Source organism: Chrysoperla carnea, chromosome 1 (assembly GCF_905475395.1).
Source record: "Chrysoperla carnea chromosome 1, inChrCarn1.1, whole genome shotgun sequence".
NCBI lineage: Eukaryota > Metazoa > Arthropoda > Insecta > Neuroptera > Chrysopidae > Chrysoperla > Chrysoperla carnea.
Genome location: NC_058337.1, coordinates 120,487,396 through 120,509,455, shown reverse-complemented (window position 1 = coordinate 120,509,455; position 22,060 = coordinate 120,487,396). Strand labels below are relative to the sequence as shown.

Sequence of the window (22,060 nt, the reverse complement as noted above, 5' to 3'; positions counted from 1 at the left end):
ATTATTGTAATAATTGTACATTGTAAAGAGGTAGACTGTGATATATTTTTATGAATATTATATATCTTGAGTTACAACAACATTGTCATGTATGTTTGACCACAGTTTTTTGCAAAATGTAGTACGACATCATTTTGTTCGAATATTCAATGACCTTGAAATCGAAAAAGAAAAGTTATTTCATTTTCGGTCAATTAAGATAACTTTACAATTACTTTTGCTTAAAAACCGTGGTGTATATTTCTAAAATTGTATCTATAGAAATAAAATTTGAAATAGAGAATTGAAATCTTCTTAAATAAATAAATATTGAGGTATAAACGTTAAATGGGTGGAGGTATTCTTGTTTAATAGGGGGGGGGGGTTGAGGTAAGGGTTGATCACTGACTAGTAAGGTACTATGTAAGAATTCGTATACTGTATACACGAAAGTATTTAAATCCCAAATGTAGACTTCTATGGTATGTTTGTGGATATCTTACAACATATATGCCAGTTTTTAGAAACTTTAGAAGTATGATCTGCTTCGAATTAAACGTGATTTTGATCCTAAAGTATGGGAGAAGTTCAGTTCTAGCAAAAATCTTGATTCTCCAGACCATTTGTGGTTTAAGAATAAGATATATTTTAAGAATGCTTACAATAGATATTTATTCTGAGTTATGTTTCTAAAATTCTGGACATATAAGTTAGTTACTAAAAATTAAGACGAGGTTATTTGTTTGATATTTGGCACAAACCATGTACTTCGTAAAAAAAATGTCGTAAATAAGATTTAAAAAACAAAAAAGATGATAGAAAAAAAAAAACGAAACATAAAAAGCTAATCCCTGATTTGATTAATTATATATTTAATCTAATAAGTGTTTTTTTTTATTTATTTTAAATTTAATGAATGAGGTATTTATTTTACTGCTTCATATTTACCAAAAAAATTTGTTTGATTCCTGAGTGATTATTTTGTATTTTGTGTAAATATTTCTTACATACTATAAACAAACAATAAAAACAAGTTTTTTTAATCAATCTTGCACATATTTTGACTAGTTTTCATATCGACGATTGGTATTTTTTATTTAAAAAGAAAAATATTTTATTGTGTTTTCTAAAATATTGAGTACGTAATTAGAAGCAGAAGATATTTTTTTTTTTGGATAAACACTCTCACACTATGAAACATTTATTCACACAACATTCATGCGCACGCGCTCTCATCAACATGACACTTTTTCAATAATTATTAACAAATAACATAGGGATCACGATTTTTTTGCTTTTCGCTTGGTTTATATCCGTTTATTCACGTTCATCAAAGCACAAAACACGTTTCGTAGTTTGATGTTCGTTAATAAAAGATATTTAACTTAATTTTTTTTTATATACAATTATTAAAATTAAATATACAGCATGTCCACTAAAATTTATATATAAAATTATTTTTAAATTGTTACACAATTAATTTGGTACATACTGTATACGTTAATAAAGAAACAAATGAATAAGTGTTGTTTGTTTTATATCCGAATGGTGGCAGCATTAGTCTGTGTGTATGACAATAAGTCCAGCTCATGTCATAAATAATTAAAGGTTATGTTTCTTGTGATGTATTTAAATAAATATTAAAATTATTATAAAATTAATAATATAAAGTACTCCTAAAATAAATAATAAATAAATATATTAATTTTATAATAATTTTCGTTTCTTCGTCATGGATCTTAATAAAATGTTTCAAGGTAGGAGGAAGTAAATGCAAAAATATAAAAAGTAAAAGAATTTACTCTTTTAAAAGACATTCCATCCACATTTCTGATATCGTAGAATGTGTAATGTCACGAACAAGTCAATATGGTGGAAATTGAAAATAAGCGAGCATTTTACTTCATTTATCTATATTACTGGTTACTTTGAGGTAGTTATTGCTCAAACATGAACGTTGAATTCATATGATATTTCGAAAAAACGCCTATAAATATGTACAATAATAAAATATCATATTCTGTGAGATCAATAGTTTGAGGTAGATTGAGTCAGACCACCAAATCGTTTATAAAAACATTGTTTTAATGATCAATACTCAACATTTTGCGATTCTGAGGTCAACAGTTTTTGGACATTAAATAAAATACTGAAACTTATATTTTCTTATTGGATTCATTGCAAAGCGAGAATTTGTTCTGGAAAATTTTTGTGTAGTAAACCGAAATTACTGTGAAGGCCTTTAAAATGAGACAAAAAAATTTTGGGAAATATTCTTTAATTGGCTGAAATAATGTTATTTTAGAGACTTGAAATGATCTCAACATCGCAAAAATTGTGTTAATTTCGTTGAGTAGTGATCTAAATCGATCCATGTGTTTTGATATTAAAAAAAAAAAGTCGAATCGATTTTCTTTTGTTCTGTAATAATTAATTAATTTAAATTCTAATAATGACGACAACTTAACAATAATAGTTACTAAAAATTAATTACATTTACATTTTTTTCTTATTAATTATTAAAAAATTATACTTAACTAATGTTTTTGAGGTATATTTTGTTTAAAAATCCTGAATTTGCTTTGTATCGTGGGTGCATTGTTGAAGTTTGTTTTTTTCTTTTATTCCAAGATGGATGAGATTTTAATGGCCATTCATTGTTTATACTTGTTTTTTTGGTAAATAAATTTGGCCATGTTGGATTGTTGATTTATAAAAAATCAAGACATAAAATCAAATAATAACATATTCATTCCAATACTCCGATCTCTATTACATTAGGCCAGCTTGTAATGATGCGGCAGCTGTTTGAGCTACAATTGAAGATGGCGGCGGCCACATGTAACAGAGAGGTGGAAATCTCTATTGTGTATTATGATTGTTATGTACTTGCTGGGCTTGTTGCTGTTGTTGAGCAGCCTGTTGAGTTTGTTGAAATGTTTTCAGGCTCAATTCAGTTTTATGTTCACGTGCTATATGTCTGCGCACTGTGTTGTTACGTGTAAATGTACGTGAACAAAACGGACATGGTACACGTATACCTTGATGCCTTTGTCGTATATGTGCACGTAAGTTTGTTTCGTAGCCATATAATCGTTCACAGAATGGACATTTTAATTTTTTTCCTATAAAAATACAAATAAAAATGAATTTCTGGAATCATGATTAGTTGTAAAATATTGAAAATCGAACAACATTCTTAGAAAAATATAGACGAATGCTCTTAGAGGGGGGGGGGGTCATAACAAGAAATTTTGGCATAGAGGATAGTAAATCAGAAATTGGCTTCAAAATTTGATAAATTCAACAGTAATTCGGCATAACCACACTAAGTAAATTAAATCCATTGACAACGAATCTTCAGGGGAGACAGTCCTAACTTAGATTCCCTTCGGTACGGCCATGTAAAGACGGTAAGACGGTAAGGCGCGTCATAAGGGAGAAAAATATTTCAGTGGTGTCTAAAGTTCATTGTCGTTGACTCGGGAATTTCCTGTTTATTTAGATGGTTAGTGGTTGATATGTTCATACGCCTCCATTTTACGGTCAAATGCTAGGTTGAGACTTTGAGAGTGAGATAAGAAGAAAGATCTGGTAGGAAAAAACCAGAAACTGAATAAGCGCAATGAACCTTCAAACATAGAAGAAAATTAGTGACAATTATTGCAAAGAATGCAACAAGGAGAAGATAATTGAAGTTAACTGACTATTTCACTTCTCTGCGTTGGGAAACAAACGCTTTATTAGAATAAGATAAAATTTCCTGGGAAAAACAACATGGGTAGTGAAAAAGTAATAAAAAGTACTGAACTTATCAGAAGTTTTTCATAAAGTTTTGTACTTGGTGCTTTTATGCAAAATGAGGCAAACAATTTCCAAAAAGTAGATACAAGATTAGACTTTAATGAATACGTACATGCTTAATGGGTGGCATGGACCGCTGGAAAGAAAAAGGAATAAAAGTGCGATCTTTGCTATGTTAGCTTCTGTGTCAGCCGTTTGAAGACCATCTGATGTTCAAGTTTCGAATTTTTATATTTGGTTTATGGGTTTTTTGTTTCAGGTCAAAGTTTTTCTAATTTTGCAAATTTTAATCGTGTATAAGAGGGCAGATTCTTACCCTTCACTTTGGAAATGACCTTGAAATTGGAAGACACTAAGAAAAAGTAAATATCTAATAAGTTTATAGATAGAGAATCTGTTTCTAGCTATAAGATCGTCTTTTGGCAAAGGGAGTGTAAAATAGTCTATTTACTTTCTGGAGATATAAAAAATTTGGCTTACCGTCAGGTGTTGTAACCGAGCCAGCTTTATGACTCAATTTCCCAACAGATTGCCATATATTTGGTAATAATCCATCCGGTCCCGTTGTAATTTTTGTGGTATCCCTGTCACAATCATATTTAATGTGAATAGCATTTTGTCCACCACCGCCTGGTGATGATAAAACACCACTTCCATTATTATTTCCAGCTGTACCATTCGATAAATAATTATTCCCTGTATCACGTCCGCCATTATTACCACTTGAATTTACAATATTACTACCTGTACTATTCGTCACCATGTTTGTTTGTTCATCTTGCTGGTTTCCTCCTCCTGACGATGGTGTCGTATCCATTTTCATTCGTAAATCTAAAAATCGTTTTTGTTTTGTGAATAACGATTTTAGAGTAGAGTTTTTTGGTAAATTACCTTCAGGAAAACTTGCATCATCGCCAGAATGTCGTCTGTGTTCTGGTGTTGTCTGTTCGGTTTTTACAACAGCAGTTCTATCAAAAGTAGATGTGGGTTGTCCACCCGTCGTTGATGAGCCGTTATTACCTTCAGGTGTTTCATTTCCATATTTATTATGGTCAGAACTATTGAGCATGTTAGAATCCTTATGCCCTCCAGGTGGTAATGAGGATGAGGAACTTGATGATGGACGATAATCCATTGCACCACCATTTGGCGAGCCTGATCGGCTACCACATTGTTTACTTCCATCCGCACGTAGAATACTTCCATCACGTAGCACTGAAGCACGTTGAAGTGCAGCGGCCTCTTGTAACATTTCATTTGGACTACGTAATGGTCGCTGTTGTTTCCGTTGTTGCTGTGACGAACACTCATCGTATCGTGTTTGATTGACATTATTTTGTGATTGTGAATTTACCCGTTGTTCATGGTTTCTATAAGGTGGTTGCATATATGATTGAATTCCTGTAGGATATGACGAGGAGGGTGATGGAACAGGATGATAGATGGGTGTATCGCCACAATCTTCTTTACTACCTGATGAAGATAATCGTCCATGTTTTGGTCGTGATGTAGGTGAATCTAGTGCGGATGTATCTTGTACACCGTGTTGACTTTGGGCTGCTAATTTTTCATGCTCAATACTTAAACCTTTTACCTAAAAAAAGGATAAAAGTTTCACTAATTTTTCAAGAAAAATTCAAGAAATATTAAGGAATAACTATTAAGGAATCACATAGCGTTTTTGTATTAGGCAAGAATGCTATGTAGTTCGCAAATCCGTGTCATTTCAATTCAATTTCAAAGGAAGTTAAAGCTGGGCTTTTAAAAAAATAGAAATACAAACCTGAAGATATTCGGCTGCTTTTAAAAAACTACTCAATGATTCTTGTGAAACATGAACCTCGCCTTTGTACATAAATTCAAGCAACGCTGACATATTAGCTGCAGATGTTCCATCCAATATAACCAAAACATTTTGGAATAATGGTGCTGTTTCAAATAAATCAGCTAAATGTTTACTACATGCTGCTAATATAAGTTTATGTGCTCGAAATGATACACCTAGAAAAAAGAAAAGAAAAAAATTATTCGAATATTTATCCAAGAAAATTATTCGCATTTAATTTTTTTTGGTAAGACCTTGTAGGGTTGAATAACCGATAAATAAATTTTTTTTTTGTGCAATTTAAAAAAAAAATTAAAAATTACAGAAATAAATAGATAAGTTTTTTTATGACTGCATGATTAGTGTATTTTTTTAGCTATGGAAATTTTGATAAAAATTTTTTTAACTTAATTTATTTACACCGCATATTTAAAATTGAAATTGAGTGAAATTACAATCTTCTGTATCTTACATCTTACATAATCTTACAGGATCCCAATTAGAAATCTCAATAAACATGAGACTGATTTTCTAAATTATTATAATTTCTCGTTATTCCTAGACTATTAGAGCCTCTTGATAATTGAGATTTATAATGTCTTTCAAATATTGTACTTAATTTCCGGTAAATTTTTGAGCATCGTTGTAATTCTTTTTATGATAATTCTAAATTCCCCTAGGCTATTGATGTCAATCGTTTATATACGCATAAGCAGATTATGAGAGCATTAAAAAATATTGCTAAGAGGACCCAGGAGTAGACTGGGAGACTGGGGGTAAGCGGCCCAGCGGAAACTTATAGAAGGGTCTAGTTTAGTATAACTTCTAAGTATTTACCAGATTTTGTATTGCAAAAAGGTACTCACTTTTCGGTGATCATATAGAGATTTTTCGTCTATACAACGTTGGGCCTTAAATTTTAAGTAAAGGCGCTGCCGACGTTTGAAATGTATAGTGAATAGCTGACAGATAAAAGAATTGAAGAAATTGAGAAAGAACGAAAGATTGTAATTAAATAAATTCACAGAATATATTTTTTTCAATGTTTCTGCCACCGGGTCCGAATTTCAAAGGCCAGCGGCCCACCGAAAATTCTCCCCAAATCATCACATGGCCAGCCCACCTTTGAAAGGACCTGGAGTGCTCTCCAAGTCAATTGGAAAAAATAAAGCAATGAATTTTTGATTTTAAATCAGAAACTATTTGAGAATTTTTAAAAATGATAAACTTATCGTGATTAAATTATATCCAGTATTCGCCAAGAGTCTATTTAGACGAGACTATGTCAGTTATATCTCTGGTCTTCTGTCTTATGAATTCGAAATTTCCTAAAACTTATTAAGTTTTAAGCTTAAAACTTAACAACGCAATTGAACTATTGAAGAATTAGATTTTAGATCTAACAACGAAATATAACTCTTGAAAAAATATAAAAATAGCGGAGAATAATTGTTACAGGAGTGGTCAAGGACTTTAGTCATATTATCTATCTATTGATCAAAAAATTTTGGAGTGTTAATGATAAGAGGGTTGCATATCTACAAAGATCCTGTAAAGTAACCTCGCCAGAAGCTATTAATATGAAACCATCATCAAAGATAATTTGAGAGACTGAAATAGAAAAATCTTGAAGATAAATACATTTCTCGATCGAATTAGTTTTTTTATTAAAATTCATTATATTTTTTTGAATGGCACATTTTTTTAAACATCAAGGAAATAAATTTAATAAAAATAAAAACGCATTATATAATTGCAAGGAAAAAAAAAGTATATTTGACTTATCTTAAGTACAATGTTTATTTAAGATAAGACAAACAAAATATATATAAAAAAATATCAAATTATCACCAAATTTAATGTGGCCATGATTATTTAAAAAAATTTTATTTTCTTTGCAATTAGTTCATTGACTTGCATATTTTATCAACTCATAAATAGCATTAAAAAAAAAAAAATTAAGTATATTTATTAATTTATTTTTTATAGCCAAAATAAAATTAATCGTTATATAATTTTTTTTTGGAATTATACGCGTATGTATAGAATGATTTTGGTTCGTTTATGAAAAAGCTATTTCGCCCTTCAAGTGACATAAATTTTGATTATCAAAGATATTAAAATGGTCAATGCTTATGCCAATTAAATTTGATGCATCAAAATATAAAAAACTTGTACTCCGTTTGACTATTATTTGCTGTGAGTCAAGTTCGAATGTAAATAAGCCGGAAATATTATTAATAAGAGAAAAGTTTGTACGTGTTCCTTAGAATTTCAGCCGTACTAATCTCTGTATAGTAACGAAAAAGGAGAAACTGGGAGTAGTTTTTCCACCCCCAAAACACTCCGAGGTTAGTGCGACTGAATGTTCGTGAAGGTCTAAGGAACACTTACAAACAAGAATTGTTTTAAATCGGAGCTGTTCCACCACTTTTTCACATTTTCCGGCGTATTATGCGCTACTTACTATACTGGGTGCACAGATGAGCAATATATATAGAGTATTGGTTGTAGCGTTGACAGATTTACTGCACTAATACAACTACTATTTAGTACTATATTTTGTAGTAGTACTATAATTTTCTCTTTCTAAGATATCACATTCTCTTTCACTCCGATAGAAACACCTTAAGAGGAATTATCTATAGAAATAATTCTTCTTTAAATGGCAGACGCTTTTTTATTGGACTTCAAAAATTCAAATGATGGCCTCTTAATACTCGTGCCTCAAACCTTAATCGGAACTTTCTCAAATTTGAAATAGTGAAAATAGTGAACTACAAAATAGTGATTTGTTTTACTTTTCACTATTTTGTTTTCAGAGAGAAGGTTTTCTTGTGAAAATAATTATCAGAAAATATTTTCATTTAATGTACATATTTAAAATGACTTAAAAGATGCCTCGCCCTGTACTTTTTATTGTGTTGTGCGTGTGTGAGTTCGTATGATTTGTTTTTTTGGGTAAATTATCAAATTTCTTGTCCTTGATTATTTCCTTTCAAGTTTTTTTTTTCTATTTGCATTTTTATTATTTTTTTTTTAGTATCAGTGTAAATAATTATTAGTTTGTTTCAAATAATTATTTATTAATGCGTCATAATTTTTGTACGAATTAGTTAATTAATTCTATTTTTATTTTAATTTTTATAAAATGCGATTATTTTGTACGTAGGTAGGTTTACGGCCAGGTGAAGTATTTGACAGGCATTTCAGAACAGCTGAATAGAATTCACTTCTGGATTAGACAACATATTCGACAAGTAATCTTTGTTTATTGTTTTTCGTAAAATTAACGGTCAATTATACCCTTTTAAAGCTCAAAGCATCTCTAATTTGTTTATTTACATACATCTAATTTTTGTTGCAAAGTCGCCCTATTAGCTCAGTTGGTTAAGGCGTAACCAATTCCGTCCGCGGTATGCTTATAATTGTGATAGGCTGGTGTAATGCATGGTATATGCATGAAGGAGGTGCACTCAGCCTCTGAAATTGAGGAGCTGATAAATGAAATTATCAGCGGAAAGGTGGTAAAACACATATATGGCATCACAATGGGATCTATAGCCTAAGTGTATATAACCTAAACCTAAACCTACTTACTGTAGCAAAAACATGGATTCAAAAGCTCAAAAATGTCTTCAAAATAGTATGAATTTCTATCCTTTACGTGTTAAATATCGACAACTTTCAACATTTATAGCAGCTAAGAGAGGCGATCAACGCTTCGCCAATTTTTCTTCAACTTTATGTCGTTGAAAACTACCACTTTGCATAATTTCGAGCAAAACTAACTCTTAGTTTCATGTCGTTAGAAATACCATGAGGCCCTAAAAACCACAATTTGAAAGAATTCGTACATATCGAATGTTTATATGAACAGGTTGAATTTTAAAAGTTTCGAGTATTTGTATTCTCTAGTTTTCTCTATTACGAATTTTGAACTAAACTTTAACATCTATGGATAATATCGAATAAAGTGAGTAGAGCTAGATTCATACAGGTTGCCTTAGTTACCTGTGTAGTATGGTTTGTAGTTTTAAAGGGTTCTTCATTTCGAATTCTATATTAAACTCTACAAGGTTTTCCATTTAAAATGATAGACCTTTTATACTTATTTTAAACAACTCGTTTTATAGTTAACCAATCAAAAAATAACTTGAACTAAAATTATAGAATTTGATAAAATGCATCCTGTTTTGTTATCAGATTAGACCTAGTTCTTCGGGTTTCGTTAATAGCCAATTAAGATTCTACACTGTAAGAGATAGAAGAAAACTTTAAATTAGAAAGTTAAACTCACTAAAAAAAAGAATAGTTTTTGTTTAAAACAATTTTTCGAAAAACGTTAGCTTTCGGAGGAAATGAGACTTAAAAATATGCCATTATTGCATTTAATCAAAACAAAATACGCTTAAAGTTTATCGATAACTGTAGGTGAAAGTTATGGACACAGGCGATTGTCCTGTATTGTCCTTGACAACTTTTGGCAAAAGTATTTTTCCGTAATTAGCGTGTTTTCTTTCGATTAAATTCAATAATGACATATTTTAAGTCAAACTACTTTTACTCTCATGTCGTTACCCCAAGTTCATAGATCTATCATTTTAAATGAAAAACCTTTTACTAACAACCCCCCTTTAAATTCTGACTCATTCACTAAAACATACAGCTAGTTATTAATCGAAGAACAATAGAATTTTAGGTATAAATATATAATACTACCTTTAAAACAAGGTAGGCAAATACAACTTCCATTGTGTTCTCATTCCTCTTACTCGAAACCTCCCTCTTTTCTATGTTCAATAAGTTGTTTAACAAGTATGGGAAATAGAAATTCTATTTTAACAAGGAATTCAATGTATAGATCATATTTCGATAACGAAAAGGATTCTATGATTCTTTTAACCTGTCTCTTGGAAAGCAGTTGGTAATCCTGATTTCGAATTGGCCATATTACCCATAAATATGTAAAATTAGACTCGATACTATGGCAAAATTGAAAGTCAAATTAAAATTGATTAAAAAACGAAGAAGTTATTAGCAATCAAAGATTGCATTCAAAGGTTGTCCATCTCCTATTAGCAAACCAAAGTTTTATATGTAATCTTTATGGCGATATCCACGTATGACGTCACTAGTGGGTATCTTCCTCTTTGTTTAATTAGGAATTTTAAACGTTTATATCTCGCATTCTAGTAAAGATTTTTAAAAACCAACCCTATTGTTTGGTGCAAAATTGTTTTGGCTTCATGGAGCCCTTCTTATATGTATATAGTTCAAAGATCACGTCAAAAGAGTGTCATGATTTTGATCACGACAAAATCTTGCTTTTTTGTAGATTTAAAAAAATTATTATAAACAAAGTATTAAATTTTTTTAAACACTTTTGATGTCATTCGAATCTCACGAGCTATCAGATGTATTTTTACCACCATTATCTGTACATTTAACCAATTTGCACTTGCTGACTAGCTTATAATGATCGCTGATAATAATAATGATATTACTAACCTTCACAAAATAATGTAACATCAGCTAAACTTTCGGATTTGAATAAGTTACTAAACGATGTTGCGAGATTACTACCAAAACTGTTCCACTTAAGACAGAACTGCTGTTGTGAATCCATTCCCAGGCCTGGTTGAAATGAATTAGCTGGAACAAACAAGAAAAACAAATTTTTCATAAAAATAAACTAAAGTCTTTGATAGTTTAAAAAAAGTAAAAAAATTTTACTCATGCGGAAAATTAATGACTTTCTGAAAACATAATATTTACTTTTAATTTTCATAAATAATAAAATTATTTTTCTTTTATAAGTTTTCCAAGAAAATGATTTAATTTTTCAAAAAAATTTAATTTAGTTGTGCCGGATGGTTATGGCATTAAAATAATCTTGTTTGAAAAATAAAATTAGGAAACATTTTTTTTTTAGAAAAATATTACGCTTAAGTAAAATTTTTCTTTTAAATAGAAGAAAACAAATTTGAAATAATAAATTTTTCATAAAATCAGCACTAAATAAAATTATTTAAAAAGTTCTTTATATAATTTAAATAAAACTTATTATTGATAAATTTAAACAAATTTTAATTATGGCTAATCAAATTTGTGTGATATATGCAATGTAAAATTTTCATCAATCATCAATTTTTCCGATTAATAAAATTTTGCATATAGTGCATATAACTGTTTACAAAAGTCTGGGAATCTCATATTATCATGTTACTTCTATATACAAAGAAAAACTACGTTATTTTGATATTCAATTTTGTTAGTGTAAGAATTCTACAGTCATTTTAAACAGATCCAATTTTGATTGTGAATTATGTTATAACTGGACGATATAAGACGAAAAGTAAGGAAATTTTGGTCGATATTTGGCGTAATTTTCAAAATATTGAAAAATTTTTTCTCAATTATTCTGCTTTCGATACTTCAAAAACCAAGGTATTATACCGAAAAATTTTATTCTTATATTTCGTCTAAATTCATGAAAGTTCATCATCAAAGTTGAAAATCAGATAAAAACAAATTCAACCCTAAATATATCGTGCTCGCGTACATCCCTTATATGGTTGGAGATACTTGGTTTTTTTATTTTCTATGTCATTGCTTATATGTTTACTTTCTATTAATTTGTTTTTTTAATTTGTGTTTTTTTCGTTCCAAGTGAAAATTATCAAAAACTTTCAAAATATATCGTTTTTGAGATTTCTCCATAAAAGCAATTTTATATTTTATATCGATTTTCAATGGTTTTTTTTCTAAGCTGAAATTTTTAACCAAATATTCTTTGAGTAAAAGTCTACTTATAATATAATTTTGAGCCTTTAAATCAAACATTGTTTTCCTGCGCATACATCCTTAATTTTACCTTCTAAAAATACAAAAAAATATACATAATACAAAAATATAAGTCTTTCAAGAGTGCGTTTGAAGTTTTCAAAATGCGTTGACTGATACATAAATTAATTTACAGAAATAATTCAAATAAATATTAGGAATCGATAATCAAATTCTATCATTTGCTGATTCTTTAAAACTGCATATGCATATGTTTACAATACTAATGATAATAAAAACCTAGAGATAAAACAGCTATCATACTTAGGTAATTATTTTTCAATATACAGTATATTTCAATGTATAGTACTGAAATATATATCAATAGTTTTCAAGCAAAAGTTGTTTGATTTTCAACTAAAAACTTTTAGCTTTATATAATTTAAATATTTTTTCTAGTTATTACGGTTTAATAGGTCAATTTTGTAAACTAATAGGCCTAATTTACGAGCTTAAAGTCAATTTTTTACTTTTGTATAAGGTCATAAAATCCGCACTCACTTTCACAAAATATGAAAAGCCGGTAAAAGTTAACATAGTTAAATTTGCGATTTTCAACAGAATATTTTTATAAGCGAGCTGTTATTATTTTATTTTGACATTCATATAGTTTTTATACCATGCATATATGTAATATGCAAGGTATACTAAGTTTAGTCCCAAGTTTGTAACGCTTAAAAATATTGATGCCACGCACAAAATTTTGCTATAGGTGTTCATAGAATCACCTAATTAGTCCATTTCCGTTTGTCCGTCCGTCCGGCCGTCTGTGGACACGATAACTCAAAAACGAAAAAAGATATCGAGCTGAAATACAGCGTACTCAGGACGTAAAAAGTGAGGTCGAGTTCGTAAATGAGCATCATAGGTCAATTGGGTCTTTGGCCCGTAGGATTCATCTTGTAAACCGTTAGAGATAGAACAAAAGTTCATCTTCAGTATAAAAAATGTTCCTTATAAAAAAATAAACAACTTTTGTTTGAAACATTTTTTCGTAATCATCACTGTTTACCCGTGAGGGCGCCAATTAGGCGGAAATTTTATAGTATGTACCATACTTGAATATCAGTTATGTTTGTGTCACATGTATATATGTGTTATGTGATAAAGAAATCAACACTGACTATGCATGGTATTTCAACAATTAATTCAGTAAATTGTTTGTTTTCACTTGTTTATAATAACTTCTCTGCCTAGAAGCTTTTCTAAGAGAATTTAATCCAAAATTTCGCAACTATATACTCCATATAAACGAATATGAATCAATTCAATTTTCAATTAAAAAAAAAAAATCAATCAACTAATGCATGTTTAAAATTTTTTACATAATTAACGAACACAAAATGTGGTTTTTATGTGGTTGCTAAAAATAAGTATGACTTCAAAAAAATAAAAGTGTAAGTTAGTTTTTTGATTGTGTATAGATAGATATATACAGGCTGGAGCATAAGTAGGGATACAAGAAAGTGAATAAAATAAAAAAATTCACGTTTTTACTTGTCTCTCTTGGTTTCATTCATTTTTAAACTTGTATTGGAAAATTATTCCATGAATTTTCATGATAAACACACTACAAGTAAAGTATTTATAAGTTTTAACCCCCGGCTAACAAGGCTAATATCAGTCTGTAGCATCGTAGCTTTTAAATGGATGAACCGATATTGACTTTTTGTTTGTTTCGAGTGTTTTTAGCTATTTTTCAAGTTCAAGTATAAAGTTCCATATCTGATAATAGCTAGAAAAAAGGTATGATTTTAAAACGGCTGATCAGATTTTCTTGAAACGTAGCTAAAAACATACTCGATCAAATTATCTTTGAAACAAACCTAAAATTAAAATCGGTTTATCCATTTAGGAGCTACGATGCCACAAATGAATCGATAAAACATGATTTTGTGTCAGGGGTCTCTTTAATATTTTTAATTTATCATTCTAGTTTACGAGTCAAATCATTGCGTAAATTCATAAAAATTATTTTCAGATAGTTTTCAAATCGATAGATGAACGACGACAGGATAAAGAAACAAATAATTTTTATAACTGTATATCCGCTCACGTCACTCCCTGTATAATACAAATTTTTAGCCAACAATTTTATAATAGACTTATAATAATAATCGTTTTCATGGCCATATTATACATAACTTAAGTCAGTCACATTATTATATTATATTTTATTATTAATTATGTATATATTATTTAAATATTGCAATCAATATGTCACTGTACTTAAGTTATTAGAGTTCAAGGTTCTTCTATTGTAGCTAGCTAGTTATAGCCAAAAAAATTCAATCTAAACACTATTATAATTAAATTCGATGATCATTTAAATATCAAATTTAATTTTACATTGTATGAAAAAAAAAGTTGTTAAATATAAAGGTGATTTTTTGAAAAGTGTGCATCTTACATTTCAGGGAAATGTTGGGATTTGGTGTTGAAATTTGAATATAACTAATATTAATTTGTAAAAACACGCAGGGATCTTAAATTGAGTCATAGGAAAAACATTTTCAAACAAAAAATATTTTTTTTCCGGAACAAGAATAAGAATATGCCATAAAAAGTATGCAGTTCCATTTAAATAAAAGAAAATTGATACCTGTTTGATCATCAAGACATTTCCATATAAAAAAAACTAAATACTGTACTGTATTCATTAAAGTTTAAACTTCTTTATCCTTGAAAATGACGCCATCGCATGAAAAAATAAGGGTGGAAACTTTTTAATAAATCATCCTGTATATACTTCGTTTTTATTCAAATTTTTAATAAATATCTTTAAGTTGGATATACTTTTATTAAGGTATTTCTAGCTCTAGACTCAGAATAATGTTAGCTGCAAGATCACGAAGTTGCAGAATTTTTTATCCATTTAGATCGCGAGATAATCAGCCGCAAAGTTCGCGATTTCCAGGGATAAAGCATAATAAAAAATGAAATTATTGTCTTTGGATTTTGTTTCTAATAATAATTTGCATGCATTTTTACACAAATTATAAATTGAAGAGTATTTAATTTATCTGAGTAGAAGAAAATGATTATCTTCTCTATTCAAAATTTTTTTATAAAAATAATGAAAGAAAAATTAAAAAGATTTAGATAATTTTAGAATCATCATACTAAACTTTATATGTATATTTTGTTTTGAATAATAATTTGCATATTATTTCATATTTTGTTTTTAAAAGTAGTGGGAGCAAGCATGTGTGTGTTTATTAATGAATTAACAATATTATATTATTTATAATTAATGTACAAAGTGTACTTTAGGAAAATGTACATATTAAGTGCTCATGTTATATAACTTAAATATACCTTCAGTTAGTCTTTATTACTTCCGGCAAGCAGGACAGTATGTAAAGCCAGTATTACAGCGAACTGGATTGGTTTTATTTTGCTGACTTCGCGATAGTGCTTTTTACGCGAGGATTAAAAATAAGTTAAAGTAACTTTTTTTTGTGATTTCTTGGAAAGCTGGCTTGATTTTTTTCCTGGCTTGCTGATTTAAAAACTAAGACCATGTTGTTTATATGAAGCCAGTTTAACTGGCTTCCTTATTTGAAATACTGGCCTGATGAGTACGGGGCAATGTTTTAGTAAAATTTAAAAAAAGTAATGAGTTAAATTTTTCTTTCAAAAGAGAGAAGTTTAAGTATCTTTTCAATATTTTGAAAAATTTCAATATTTGACTGACAAATGTATTTCAAACAACAGTTGATTTTTAATTTACGAAATGAAGAAAGAGAACTTTCTGGCGTGCTAAATTCTGCCACACTGAAAATGGTTACAAGAAGAAATTTAAAAGAAATTCAATAACTGTTCAAATAGAATCTCCGTGGAGTTAGTTGCTTGTTTTCACAAAATTCTTCAAGCTACGACTAAAATTTGATTGATATTCACCCACAAAAACGACTGATAACACAGAGAGTGCTATTTTGATATAAGGTTATACGTGTTATCTGGGAATAAACTAATTTTTTCGACATAAGTCCTACTTGAATTTTTAACCCCCGAATTAAAAAAAGGGGTATTATAAGTTTGATCGCTATGTGTGTGTCTGTGTGTTTGTCTGCCTATGGCATCGCGCCTAAACGGATGAACTGATTTTAATTGTTGTGCGAATTTAGAGTTCTGTTCTCGAAAAAACTAAAAAATTGGCGATGATCTTCAAAATCGATTTAGTTTGGAAAAGGCATGACATATAAATAATTACTATGGAAATGAATGATCATATAAACGTAGCTCAATTCGTTTTGAAAAGTGAAATGGTAAAATAATTAGGTAATTCAAAACAATAATTCAAAAGAACAAACTCAACTCAAATATTTCAATTTCAATTAAAATATTTCCAAAAATTTGTCCCAAAAAATGATAGCTCTCGTAAGTATCCTTTTCATCTCATCTGATGTCCTTGACCATCAACTTTGATAATGATTTAAGAAGGAGTGTTATACGTTTAAAGTTTTTTTTTTTTTTTAATTTAGTAAATTTCACTTGTTTCAAACTACTTGAATTTTATTTACATAACACATGAAGTTTTGGTACACTTTATACTTATAGTACAAAATATAAATAGAAATAATTGTATTAAATATTTATTAAATTTTTTGGTAGGTTGGTACCTTGCTTGCATGTTTAACGAATATTTATTAAGGTCATATTATAAAAGTATTTCTATTGTATTTAAAAAAAAAAAAAAAACATACATGGTATTATTTTATTCATTATTTATATATGTATATGTATTAATTTATGCGTATACACATTTGCTTCAGTAGTTAAAATAAATAGCTTATAAGCTTGAAACAAGCCTAGCCAAGCCTATTCTATCAACGATACTCACCACTTATTTGCTAATTAACACAATAAGTTAACAGTTAACAAAAAAATAAATTTATTTAGAGTTCTAATCATTTAAATAAATAATGTTTATCTGTAAACTATCTAAAAGTTTAACCTTTATTATATTATTATACCCTGTATACATGAAATATATATCAAGGTATACTAATTTTAGTCTCAAGTTTATGACGCTTAGAAATATTGACGATACGAACAAAATTTTGGTAAAAGTGTTCATATATTAATGTATTTCCGGTTGTCTGTCCGTCGATCCACCTGTTCGTTGTTCACGATAACGATTTAGTGTGCACTGGACATGAAAAGTGAGTTTGAGTTCGTAAATGAGCAACATAAGTCAATTGGGCCTTGAGTCCGTAGGACTTCTCTTGTATACAGTTGGTGATAGAACGAAAGTTTCAATGGTGTGCATTTACTCCAAAACTATTAAAGGTAGGGGGTTGAAAATTTGCAGGTAGATTCAACTAGTGATCTTGTGAAAGATTTTCGAAAAACAAAAAATTGAGAATATACTTTCAGAAATTTTCGAAAATCAAAACAAATGGCGGCCATTTGGCCGCTATAATTTCGTTGTTTTTTATGCTCTTCTAATTTAATGCTGACATTCAACACTTTCTATACATGGTATTTCAACAATTAACTCAGTCAATTCTTCGTTTTTACTTGCTTTTTTAAACATTCTGTTTATTAGTGTACAATCAAGGAACATGCAAACATTTTCAATATAAAGTATGTATTTTAATACGAATTCATTCTATAAACATTCAAGCATCATTCTACAAACGGCGTATTCTTTGTTCAGAGTAAGTATTATGACCAGGCTGAACATTTCTAAAGTGAATTTTTTGGGTGTACTTTGGTGCTGCATTTTAGTAATCGTATCCGGTAAAGGATTCAGATGAAACCTATTCAAAGACTGAGCAAACAACTTTTAGGAACCCCAAAACATATTGAAAATTTGAACCTATCTATGTATTTCGACTTCTGGAGCAGCTGTTAGCTGTATAGGCTAGAGTAGCCCCCCGTTAGGCATCACAACAGGCCTTATTTGCGTATCCTTTGGGTAGTCGCCATAACCTAAGCTAATCTAAATCAGAGAATATACATAGGTACTAAACCTGTGGTCAGGGTCTTTCTTCAAGTGCATTCGCTATTGTATTAACAATGTGTGCTGCGCTTGAAACCACAGAAAGAACTTAATTCCAAAGTAATTTGAAACTGTTTTGTTTTTGCTGACTGTAGTAATTGATCTGCAAGGAATTCTTCACACTGAAAGGTCTTTATTTAGATTTCATTTCGTTTGGATATTTTAAGTATGCTCTATTCCAAAAAAGTGTGAATTTTCACAATTCTTATTCCGTCAAAAAACTCTTGAAAACCACTTATACCACAATACTTTCTACAGATCCTAGATTTTTTAAGGCATGTGGTAGTTAGCTCTTGTTTATTTCCAAACTTGGCTCCCCTATTTTGTTAAGTATGTATCATAGAGGAAAGTTGTAAAAAAACCAGGTGATTAAAAATTTACAAAGAATTCTAAGAATTCATCTAATGGATAATTTCAAACTAAGCTTTAAAACAAAATTATTGAGATTATCTCCTAAACTTTATCAAAATAAAATATTTCATTTAATTAAATGTTTTAAATATATAATAAATTTATTTATTTTTTTGCTAAAAAGTTTGAAAAAGCGATTAATTATTTTTCAAAGAATTATACCCACTAAAAATATGAATCAAGTATAAATAAATTCGTCATAAAAATTTATTAGGAACTATACAAAAAAAAAAAAAAAAAAAAAACAGCAAATATTTTCCAAAATTGGTATAAATCAAATTATTTTTAAAAAAAATTTCCGAAATTTTTATTAATCAATTTTTAATACTTTATTATATAATTTCAAAAAGATAATTCAATAAAACACGTGTGCGCGGTTTTTAATATTTTCATTACCTACACCATCGCACATTTTTATTATTCTTTTGTTCGCGTCATCAACAACACATTACATACAGTGTGATCATTTCAAAAGTATCCATCCTTAATTACACGTCCATTTAGGTATCGACATGAAAATTCAAAAATGGAACTTTTTTTCGTTTCATTTCTTCACCACCATCCACCTCAACTTTGAAATTTCAAATGGCACATTTGAAAGGACATAAAATTCTCTCTTTAACCATGATAAAAAAAAGAAATCGATCGATTGGTTCTTAAAATAGACTACCCACAAAATTGAATTCATATCCTCCATCTTCTGTGTAGTCTATTTTAAGAACAAATCGATCGATTTCTTTTTTTTTTTTTATAATGGTGTCGAGATAATTTTATGCTCATTCAAATGTTGTATAACAAGGTATGGGGTGCGATTTGAAATTTCAAAGTTGTTGTGGCTAGGGGCGAATAAGTGAAACTTAAAATAATCCAGGTAACATTTTTGAACTTCCACCTCGATATCTAAATCGACTTGTTTTCACTCAAAAAAATAATCATATCGGATCAAGAGTTATTAAGGGTGGATACTTTTGAAATCATCACACTGTACAACAAAACGTTCGTTTGCTGATGGTTCACTCATTCACTCATTTCATCATTTTTATTTAAGAGTTCATTAAAATTTCAATGACATTACATTTTTTTTTTTCATATTATTTTTTGAATCATTATTTTATTATGTGTAGAGTAATAATTCACAATGCGTTTTATTTATACTTGAAATTAGTTAAAGTTTTAGAATATACCTTCGTAGTACTCAACCATTAGATTCACCTTGAAAATTAACCGTCATGTTTTAATGTTTTTGTGTGTAGAATTGTTTAGAAATAGTTTAAATTTTAAATAAATGAGAGTTCAATCTATTTGAAATACATGAGCGACAATACGATAAAAACTTGTACTATTGTGAGGAGATTCATGTCTCTGCTGTGATATTTCATACATGATCCAAAGTCTTGCGATTGACAACTGACATAGAGGCTTAATAAATATGGCCGACTTTAGGTTGCAAATTTAAAAACAATACATTGTTTTATATGAATGGTAGATTTTTATAATGATTTCTTTAAGAGAAATTTTTAATTGGATCAGTTCAAATGTGGTTCAAAAAAAGAAAATGTGAATGAAATTAGATAGTTAATATATGAAGGGTTCAAGAAAAGACAGGGTGGGCCATTTTAATCTATACACCTAAATATCTCGTTTTGTAACTAACAAATAAAAAAATAATTCAAAGAAAAGTTGCAGAGTTTGATAGGGGACATTATGTTATGACATCAGATTGGACTTAGTTTTTCGGGTTTCTTAAATAGCCAATTGAGATCCTTAACGGTAAGAGATAGAACTCTCCGAGAAAGTTTGACGGGGAATCCTTATAATACTTGGCTTAGGCGAAAAAAGTAGGAAACAAATTGTATTATTGTCATCAATAAACGGATATCAAACTCATTTATATTAAAATTGACAGGTTCCGATATTCAAAAAATTGGCATCGTCTTTTTCCGCTTAGTTATCAATTAAGACAGTAATTATTAGAATGAAAGTTTTCTAGAAGAGAGTCAGCTGTAGAAGGATTTCGAACTGTCGAGGGACTATTTCCATTTTAATTTGATAATAACTAATTGTTTTTATTTATAATTATATAATTTATCCTATATATTGACAGCATACCATGCAACTTTATTATAGTTAGAATTTTATCCACCAGACGTCATGACCGTAGTGGTCAGTTGATAATTGCTAGTTATTTATATATATAATAGAAGGCATTACATTTTTTAAGAGGCTTCTGCTTTTTAATCGACTTTAAAAGTCCAAAAAGTGGTATCTTTTATTCGTAAAAAATCTCAAACAAAAATATCTTATGAAATTATTTTCGTTTGATCGCCTCTAGGACTACAATGATCTACTGAACCATTAAGGGACTACTGAACCATTAAAAAACGGATTTATAACTTCCGTTTTTATTTGTTTTAATTTTTAATTTTTGAGGTTCTGTTATCGCATCTTATAAAGTTATATAACAAAATATTTTTGAATTATTAGTTATTGTAACGATATCGTAATTAGAGCATTAAGCTTTTATCACGGATTTGGCTTTTTATTATTTTCGTCTTTAATCTATTTGCCGATTGACGAAAGTTTCGGAGAAAATATGAATACTGTTTGAAATTAACAAATGTCATTTGAAATTGCAATCCACTTAAAAGATGCTCATGTGTAAGTCCAAATCTTTTATTGTTTCGTCTAAAATCCTGAGCTCAGAGTTTTCGCAAAAATAGTACCTAACCTTTAAAAAAATGTTAAGTAATTGTAGAATTAAAATTCACTTTAAAAATACACTCATCGAATTTAGGAGTAAAGTGTACGTAAATTGACCTTGATATTTGAATGAATTTCGTTGTGTGACTATAATTTATTTCTTAATACTAATTTTGTTGTGTGCAGTAAAAAAAATCTTATTTTAACGCATGTACACGTTAATTAAATTAAATTGAATCAAACTCCTGCTTTGATAAATTTTTAAATGCAAGACCAGGCTAGAATTGATTGATAAATAGACGTTTATATTGTTGTAAGAAGGTAAATCAGGTAAATTAAGAAGGAGGTAAGAAGGCATAATTAGAATATAGTCCGCAGACCCATACCGAAAAAAACTACTAGTGACGAAATACTTGGACATTGAAAATTTGACAGCTCTCGATATAAAATCATAGTTAAAAACACTTTTAATCAAATTATCTTTT

At 29.1% G+C, this 22,060-nt stretch overlaps 1 protein-coding gene across 3 annotated transcripts in view; it reads right to left on the bottom strand.

The window, feature by feature from the left end:
• Window positions 1-2,603: 2,603 nt before the first annotated feature.
• LOC123306221 (zinc finger protein chinmo) overlaps window positions 2,604-22,060 on the bottom strand; it is a 112,939-nt gene continuing 93,482 nt past the window's right edge. For all 3 annotated transcript variants that reach the window (XM_044888148.1, XM_044888149.1, XM_044888150.1), the window contains exons 2-6: window positions 11,120-11,263; window positions 5,567-5,784; window positions 4,675-5,377; window positions 4,264-4,614; window positions 2,604-3,104 (exon numbers count right to left, since the gene is read on the bottom strand). In XM_044888148.1, the coding sequence (XP_044744083.1) occupies window positions 2,842-3,104; window positions 4,264-4,614; window positions 4,675-5,377; window positions 5,567-5,784; window positions 11,120-11,263 (1,679 nt within the window). In that variant the 3' untranslated portion in view covers window positions 2,604-2,841. The remainder of the gene's footprint in view (window positions 3,105-4,263; window positions 4,615-4,674; window positions 5,378-5,566; window positions 5,785-11,119; window positions 11,264-22,060) is intronic.